At 34.3% G+C, this 9870-nt stretch overlaps 1 protein-coding gene across 1 annotated transcript; it reads right to left on the bottom strand.

Annotated features, from left to right (window-relative positions):
- Nucleotides 1-4350: 4350 nt before the first annotated feature.
- On the bottom strand, nt 4351-5316 carry LOC101673288 (olfactory receptor 52N4). The gene has a single exon (XM_004778990.2). The coding sequence runs from the start codon at nt 5314-5316 to the stop codon at nt 4351-4353; it is 966 nt and encodes a 321-aa protein (XP_004779047.1).
- Between the last annotated feature and the right edge of the window lie 4554 nt (nt 5317-9870).

Genomic DNA, 9870 nt, shown 5'->3' with positions numbered 1-9870 from the left:
ATATACCATTCCAAATCAGTGTTTTTGTATTCATTGGGTAAATACCCAGAAATGGAATTATTGGATCATATGGAATTTCTGTTTCTATTATTTGAAGAAACTTTGTACTGTTTTATACAGTAGCTCAGCTATTTTTTTCTGAATAAGTATTCCCCTAATGGCTGCCAACTTTTAATTAGTATCAAGAAGGTGAAAAAGTTGATTTTGACAGTGTTTTTGTTTGTTTTTAGTTTATCTATTGCTTTTATTAGGGACAAACCTTAATATTGTTATTTTACCATTTTCACTTATGTCACTCACAGTTCACTGGTTTTTGTGTGAACACAAGTATTTCTCTGGATGAAATGCCCATGAGTTTAGCTGCTAAATTGTATGATAGTTCTAGTACTGTTTTTTTTAAGCAACCATCAAAATATTTTCCAGAGTGCTGTCCCATTTTATAGTCCTACCAGTAATGTATTAATAATTCAGTTTCTCCATATTCTTGCCAGAATCTCATGCTGTTAGGAGGTTTCATTTTATCCTGTGTCACGGCTGTGTATTGACTTTCTATCTCAGTTTTAATTTTTATTTGTGAATGGCTAATTATGTTGAACATTTTTAAAAATTTTTATTTAAATTAAAATAGTAAACATATTGTGTATTATTAGTTTCAGTGGTAGAATTTAGTAATTCATCAGTTGCATATAACATGTAGTTCTCATTACATCAAGTGTCTTCCTTAATGCCCGTCACCCATTTACCCCATCTCCCACTCACTTCCCCTCCAACAACCCACAGTTTGTCCCTATAGTTGAGGGTCTCTTATGGTTTTCCTCCCTCTGTTTTTAACCTTATTTTTCCTTCACTTCTGCTATGTTCACATCTTTCGTTTCTTAAATTCCACATATGAGGGAGATCATATACTGTTTTTTAATATTATCCACTTGTTATTTCTATGTATTTATCAATGAAATTTCTGCTTGTATTTTTGTCTATTTTTGAATTGGATTTTTTTTCCCTTGGAGTGTGTGTGTGTGTGTGTGTAATTGTATGTGTGTGTTGGTTGGGTCTTGAAAATATTTTTCTTATTCTGTACATTGTCTTTTCATCCTCTTAGTAGGGTCTTTAGCAGAATAAAATTTTAAAAAAATTGATGCAGTTTAATTTTTCACCTTATTTTCTTTTTGCATTATATTTTGTTATAAAGTCTAAAAACTCTGCTTAATTTTAGATATTGAAGATTTATCCCATTGCTTTTTGAAATGGTTTACATCTGCAAGTTTTTCATCTACATTCATTTTCCATTTGAGTTAATTTGTGTGTAAGGTACAATCAACAATCAATCTTGATTTAGGTTTACAGTGTTCTTAGTTTTGCCTACCAACACCCAATTCTTTCAGCAGACTTTATTGAAAGGCTACATTTCCTTTATTGAATTTCTTTTGTTTGTGTGTCAAAAATCATTTGAGCATATATGCGGGGGTTTATTTCTAGTTTTCTATTCTGTTCCATTGTTCTATGTTCCTGCCTTCTACCAATAGCACAGTCTTGATTATTGTAGCTAGGTAAGTCTTGAAATTGCAATGACTCCTTCCTCATTTTAGTATGTGTTTTCAACTGTTTCAGCTATTGTTATTCCTTTGATGTTCTAAATAAATTTTAGAATAATTTTGTTTATATAAAAAAAATCTTGCCTGAAATTTTATAAAAATTGCAACACATCTGTGTATTAATTTAGGGATAACTTATATCTCTTTATTCATGAATATTGTATGTCTCTCCATTTAGTTGGATTTTTAAAAATTTCTTTAATTGGCAATGTAGTCTTTTAAAAATAATATACATTATTATAATATATAAAGGTAACTACCATTCCACCTTATACTTCTATGAGCTTAACTACATTAAAATACCTCATTTAAATGGGATCATAACATTTATTCTTGTGTGGCTGACTTATTTCACTAAGCATAATATCATCAAATGCTATCTATGATATAGCATATGACAGTTTACTTTTTTATACCTGAATAATATTACCTTGTATGTATATACTATATTTTTTTGTCGATTTATCTCTCCATAGATCTTTAGGTTACTTCTGTATTTTGGATATTTTGAATAGTGCTGCAATAAACCTAAGAGTACATATATGTAATTGAGATCTTATTTTAAGCTCTTTGGGATAAACAATCAGAAGTGGGATTTCTGGATCAGATGGTAATTCTATTTTTAATTTCTCGAGGAACCTTCATACTATTTTTTAGAGTGGCTGCACAATTTTTCATTCCCACTGGCAGTGGATATGGGTTCTAAGTTTTCTACATCCTCACCTAAACTGTTTGATTGATCTTATGGTTGCCATCCTAACAAGATGATAAATGATATCTCATTGTGGTTTTGATTTGTATTCTCCAATGATTAGTGATGCTGAGTATCTTTTCATACCTATTGGCCATTTGTCTGTCTTCCTATTAAGCAGAAGTGATGAAAATCATAAAATGTGTAATGCTTCTGAAGTAAAATAATGAAAATGTTTCAAGTTATCAGGAATACAGAATTGGATTTGCTATTCCTGGAGATAGAGTGAGATGAACCTAGAAAGAGGCCTATTTGATTTGTTAACATGTAAGCCACTGGTGAAATTGATAAAAACAATTTCAGGTGATGGATATGATGACAAAAAGACCAACTGGGGGAAGATGGTTTCAAGTTGAGAAAGTAAAGGGAAAGATGACGACAACTTGTTGTTCAAATAGGTCCTCAAGAGGGCATGACTCAGGTTCACCTGAACACTGGACCCAGGCAATTGTAGGCTCCTCATGCTCTCCCCTGTCCTTGGACTGTGCATCCTACTTACGCCCCATTAAGGACACAATCTTAAGAAAGTAATATGCTGCTGAGACCATGTGGGCGGTATGTGAGACTGAACCCAGTTAACACCTCTATATAAACTCTTAAGACTTTGGCAGGCAGGTGCAAAGGGCTCATCTTGCAGTTACCCAAGTCTTGTATGTATGTTCCCTTGGTTATAAAAACTGTCACCTACCAATCTGGAGTGGTCTGCTTCTCTCTTCTGTTTCTGCTTGCCCTCTATGTACAAAAGTCAGTTTATGAACCAACACTTATTCTGGGAGTTTTGAGGTCAAGGTGAGCAGAGAACTAGTGTAAAAAATGGAAGGTGGTTATATATTAGAGGATGGTGTTGCTTTGTAAGATATTAAAATGTGAGGTTGTAAAGAGTTACTAATTAAATAACTAAATGCAATATGATTGATATAGCTTAACCTTGGTGGAGATAATACGTATTCTCTTAAGTTGGACAAAAAGATATAATGATAACAATTTGGTTTATTCTGTAGCCCTTGCAAAATTGGCTTTGATCATAAGACATTAATATAAAAGAACTCTTTCTTCCAGTCTTTCATTGTTCTTTTTTATTTATATGAATCTTAAATATTAGAAAGATATTTAATTTTACTTACTAGATTCATAATTGCAGGTAAGAGGAAACAATTTGATTTCAATCCCCTCTCATGCTGCTTATAAAACATTATATTGTGTGCTACATTTCGTTAAGAGAGATCTGTCTACCTGAACTTCCAGATTGTGTGCTTCCAAAGGTCCTCTTGAAGGAAACTGGATATCAGATTAGTCGGTAGTGAAAAAATGTGTGTGTCATGGCTAGGAGAGACCTATTCAGTGAGATTCTCTCAGATACCCAGAGACTTAAAATTTATTACATTAATGACTTCATACATAGGGTAATTTACAGCTTCTCTTTTAGGAAGAAGTCATTGAAAAAACATATTTTAGTAGTGATTAAAAATATATAGCACATATTCTCCAGAGGAAAGGAACAACTGGCTCTCAATGTAAAAATTATAATAGCTGTTTGGAAACAGGATCACCTACTCTCTATTTTTTTTTAAGATTTTATTTATTTATTTGACAGACAGAGATCACAAGTAGGCAGAGAAGCAGGCGGAGTGGTGGGGGAAGCAGGCTCCCTGCTGAGCAGAGAGCCTGACACAGGGCTTGATCCCAGGACCCTGAGATCATGACCTGGGGTGAAGGCAGAGGCTTAACCCACTGAGCCACCCAGGTGCCCCCCTCTCACTTTATTTTTTAGTGAAAATGGGCTAATTAGGGTTTGTTCAAAGATATGTGTTCCTTCTCTTAAGAATGAGAAGGAAAGAGAATTCATAGAAAATTTGGTTTGCAGGCCTGTTGAGATTCTCAAAACATGTATTTAGAAATGCATCACTCATGCCAAAATAATGTTTCCTGAAATATTTTACACTTCTTGCCTAATCAGGAAATCTGCTCTGTCATGGAAATGTCTTTTTTTTTTTTTTAATATCTCATTTAAATGCCATGGGATTTGACATCCTTAGAACCTGAAAGGATCCTTATGACACAGTCTCGTATCTGCTTGGTTTTCACCCCATACACAATAGGGTTCATAGTGGGAGGCAAGAGCAGATAAATATTGGCCACAATGATGTGGCAAGATGGAGGGATTGTGTGGCCCCCAAAGCGGTGGGAAAAGAAGGAGAAGAAAGCTGGACTGTAGGAGAAAACAATGGCACAGATGTGAGCAGTGCAGGTACTGAAGGCCTTCTGTCGAGCATCTGCTGAAGAGAGGCTGACCACTGCCCGGAGGATCATGGTGTAGGAGACTGTGATGCACAGGATGTCAAAACCCCCAATCAGGAGGGCAACCATCAGACCATAGATGGCATTGGCCTTGATATTCCCACAGGATAATTTGGCTACAGACATGTGGTCACAGTAAGTGTGAAGAATTATATTCCCTCTACAGTAGGGCAGGCGCTTGGTGAGGAAAGTGAAGGGAATGATGAGTAACACCCCTCTCAGGAAAGTAGCAAGCCCAACTTTTGCAATGACGGGATTGGTGAGGATAGTAGAGTAGCGCAGTGGGTAGCAGATAGCCACATAACGGTCCAGGGCCATAAGCATGAGCACCCCAGACTCCATCCCTGTGAAGGTATGGATGAAGAACATCTGGACCAGACATTCGTCAAAGCCAATTTCCTTGAGATGAAACCAGAAGATGCAGAGAGCTTTAGGAATTGTACTAGAGCACATGACAATATCAGTTAGGGAAAGCATGGCTAGAAAGTAATACATGGGTCTGTGCAATGAATCCTCATAGCGGATGAGGTAGAGCAGCCCACAATTCCCTACCATGGCCACCACATACATGGAGCAGAATGGGAAGGAAATCCACATGTGTATATCTTCCAGTCCTGGGACTCCTCTAAGAATGAATGAGGCTGGGATCCAGTTTGTTTTATTCAACATTAGCATGATCAATTAGGCCTAAACTTCATGTGTGTTTTCTAGAGTAAGAAAAAGAAGAAAAATATACTTTACAGCTACTGTTCCCCTCTCACACACACAGCTTAAAATTCCATAGTGCATTTTAATGATCAACCAAATTTTCTGAGAGTCAGGGGTTAGTTTTCTTTTGTATATTTTTTATTCATTAATTAAAATATCTATTCATCTAACAAATTCTTATTAAGTAATCCAATTCTTATAAACCAATTCTTACTAAGCAATTAAGCAACCTTACCACAGATATTGATTCTACATTATTTTTTAAGGATTCTGATCCTCACAGATTTATAATCAAGTTTAACTCTTTTATGACTTCTCTTAGGAACTTTGGCTAAAATACTTTACCTACTTATTAATAACTGTATGTCTTTCCCTAGATGTGATCTCAAAAACAGTTCTTTGATTATATCACCAACGACCCAACAGATGATTATTTTATATTCATATTGTTAACTGATGGCCAATAATAATTTTGATTACTAAGGTACTGTTTGAAGCATTTGTAAATGTAAAATCATTTATTCCCTGATCGAGCTTGAAGTCTCCCAACTCAGTAAAATCTTTAATTCACTCTTCTCACTTTTAAGGCACCTCATTTCTGTCCTGTCCCTGGTCTATATGCATTTGTATGGACACTTTTAAATTTATATTCAGAGTAAGCTTCCAATTAAACCTAGAAAGCAGCTAATTTTGCTTCACATACTAAATCTATCAATGGTAACAAATCATTTCTTTCCTTCTGTCTTTCTACCAGTCTTCCTGTTTTCCCTTCACACATTGCTCTGAAATTATCTGGTGTCTGTGGCAAAACAGAAAACAGATAAACAAAACATATATTACCTTCATATTATTATTAAAGTCAAGGTTACATTTCCACAGTTATGCTAGTTACTCTAGTAGTATTTATGATTCAATAAGATGTTAACATTGCCAATTTTTATTGTATGCATCTGTTCTTTCGGACTTGGTTTACATTTTTCCCTAACATTAGCAATTAAACCCATTTTAGTTGGGTTCTAGTGGGAGCTAATATAAATGAAAATAAAATGTATATAAATGTATATAAAATAAAAATAAAATATATAAAAATAAAATAAATATAAAAAACATAAAAATAAAATAAAATGTTTATTATTTCTAGCCACACATCAAATTCATTTTTTTTTCCAAGAGAAAAATTCATTAATTCCAAATTCTATACAAATAATTAAACTTAATTTTCAAATTAAATATTGGGGGTAGATAAATGGCATCTCATTCTTTCATTAATCTCTTCCTTTCTCATAATTATTTACTGAGCACTTTCAATGTGATGATGTGGGGAACCAGACTCAGTTTCATCTTTTGAAAAATTCAGAGTTTAATAGAGAGACCAAAGGGCACACAAATAATCACAAGAAACGTAACAAAAAGTATAATAGAAGTATGTGCAAAGTCCAAAATAAGCACTACATTAGTAAAATGAATGTGTGTTTTGGGAGTGTTGAGAGGAGGCATTAGTGATTGTCAGAAGAGAAGGTATTTGCTATCTAGTTTGAAAGAAGACAAGAGGGCGCCTGGGTGGCTCAGTGGGTTAAGCCGCTGCCTTCGGCTCAGGTCATGATCTCAGGGTCCTGGGATCGAGTCCCACATCGGGCTCTCTGCTCAGCAGGGAGCCTGCTTCCTCCTCTCTCTCTGTCTGCCTACTCGCGATCTCTCTCTGTCAAATAAATAAACAAAATCTTTAAAAAAAAAAAAAAAAAAAAAGAAAGAAGACAAGATATAAGGGAGATGTATACGTGAAAGGAATTCCAGAGGAAAAAAGTCAATATGTTAAAGTATAGGAATCAAAACAAAAACAAGTAAGCAAACAAAAAGAAACAAAAACAATCAAGTCTGTAAGAATGCCCGGTATGAGGGGAACAAACAATAAACTGGACATTTGCCCAGGAGCTAGCTCATAAAGACTCTTGTAGATATCAACTAGGGAATTCCTTGATAATGGAGAGTAAATAACAAGGAATTCACAAGAATGCAGAGGCTCAGGAGTGAACTCTGTGGTGCTTGTAAGGCTTATTAAGTTGTGAGAAAGTCAGTAGCCTCGTCTTGCCCCTCGTGGTAATACTCTTCATCAACCAGCCCATCCCAGTAAGAGAGGTCAGAAGGAGGATGTGGAAACTTTGAGATGCTATTGTCTCAGTTCAACAGGTAAGCGAAATAAGAATTGTTGAGAGATGGAAGCTGATTACAATGGCAGGTAATCATTTAGTTAGTGGACTTCAACAACAAGTAATTTATGGAAGATTTCTGCTTCCTGAAAGGAAAGGAACTTTGGCCATGTTTCCCAAACAACCCAATTGGTTTCCATTAACCACTTTCCCAGTAATCTTACAATGACCAGAAATTAGAAAGAGTGCCAATCGCTTTAAATAGAAATATGCTAGAAACCCCCTCAATTTATTAGACAGAACACCTTGACCCCAGGGTTAATTTTTGTAATCCACTTACTCTCCTTGAGATATCTTTGCTCTTTCAGTGTCTCTAAGATCAGGTCAGTACAATAAGAATAGTGTTGATGAAATATACAAATTTGAACCGCATCTTTCCAATTTCTAAAGGTATACATACAGAAAATTTATTTAACTTCCTTAAAAAAATAGATTACCTATCCTTTTTAGTACAGATCATAGTATTATAATGCTGTAGTATTACAATACTGTAGTATTACAATACTGTAGTATTGTAATACTCTAGTATTTCTTACAATACTATTGTAAGAAATAGAGTCCAGAAACCAAATACTGAAACACGCATGAGGCCATTTAATTTATGAAAAAAGAAACAAATTATGAACAAAAATGGCATTTTCAAGGGGACTTAGGTAGGTTAGTTTGTAGAGTTTGTGACTCTTGATCGCAGGAACATGAGTTCAAGCCCCAGATGGGTTAGAGCTTACTTAAAAAAGTGATATTTTCAGTAAATATTCCTGAATCTATAGATGTATGTGGAGAGAGAAAAGAAATACACCTTGTTCCCTGGATCATGTAATATACAAAAATAATCTTAGAAAAATATTAGAGCTAACTATGAAATACAAAACACACATCTTCCTTGGTATTTGAAGTAGGCAAAGATTTGAAAACAGAACACAAAAATTGCTACTTGTTAAAAAAAGGATTAAGTGTTACAGTTAAGTTTTATTTGAAAGACACTGCTAAAAGTGAAAAGACAAGCCTCAGATGAAGATAGAATATTTGCAAAGCATATAGTCAACAAAAATTTAATATCCAAATATATGAAGTACTCCCACAATAACAATAAAAGAGGGGGAAGGGACAGATCACTTACATGTTTCACCAAAGAACAAAAAAATACCAGTAAACATGTAAGGAGGCACCAACTTTTCTAGTCATTAGGAAAATAAATGGAAATTGCATCTCTCATGACATAGCAGTGTATATCAAATTAAATAACTCAAATGAAAAAGACTAGAAATACCAAGTATTGGAAAAAAATATGGAAAAACTGCCAGTGTGATTATAGAGTTGAAATATTTTGGGCTTACCTTGTAATGATGAATATGTATATGGCCATGAGTTCCATTCCTAATAAAAATGTGCCCCTATTTTTACCAGAACGTATCAACAAGAATGTTTATTGCAACATGTTTGTAATAAAAAAGAAAATACTTATATGTCCATTAATATGAGAATTGGTAAATAAAATCTGGTAACTTCTCACAGTGAAATCTAGGTAAAAATGAGAATAAACAATCTATAACTACATGCACAATATGGATAAATCTCACAGTAAAGATAAATAATTTAAAAACCAGACAGCAAATAGTATGTCATGTTTGATGCCATCTATACAAAATACAAAAATAGATCAAAGTAATGTGTGCTATTAGCAACAGGAGAGTGTTCTTCCTAGGTGGGAGAGAATGGAAACTGGAAGGAAACATATGTAGAGAGGTCTTTTGAAGTGCTATGAACATTCATTTTTTATATACAGTCATGAGGTATGTAAGTTTCAGGTAGTGAGAATTCTTCAATATGCAATTGTGAAAATTGCATATGTCTATTAGAATGTATCAAGAACAAAAGAAAACATATTGCTGAGAAAACAAAGAAGATAGCATAGTTAAACATACTACCACATTTTAAGTGCTCAATACCTATATTTGCATATTCTTCTCAGACTAACAGCAACTTGGGCATTTACAAAAGTTAACATCATGGAAAACAATTGAATTTGCCACTAAGTAAATTTTCTTCTGTTTTCCCTCAAAGGAAATACTATTCTTGCCTCCATTTAAAAAAAAAAAAATGACTCTCTTAACATCATCATCATCAAATAGGGAAAATAGTCACATGGAAATTCTGTGTCACATATGTTACCGAGAGAGGATAATCAGGTTTGTCAAAAGGTAACTTGATTTGGAATAGCAAGGAAACACAGGTTGAACATGAGCATAAGCATGCTCTTCAAGGTCCTCTTCTCATGTCATTGCATGGTAGAGTTATACTGAGTGTCACAGAA

This window comes from Mustela putorius, unplaced genomic scaffold, assembly GCF_011764305.1.
Source record: "Mustela putorius furo isolate JIRA1106 unplaced genomic scaffold, ASM1176430v1.1 tig00000238_pilon_pilon_pilon, whole genome shotgun sequence".
In the NCBI taxonomy this organism is placed as follows: domain Eukaryota; kingdom Metazoa; phylum Chordata; class Mammalia; order Carnivora; family Mustelidae; genus Mustela; species Mustela putorius.
This window is presented reverse-complemented; position numbering and strand designations above follow the sequence as displayed.

Bases quoted from the DNA above. Each gene is read 5' to 3' on its own strand.
- LOC101673288 (XM_004778990.2), bottom strand. From the start codon at position 5,316: ATGCTAATGTTGAATAAAACAAACTGGATCCCAGCCTCATTCATTCTT.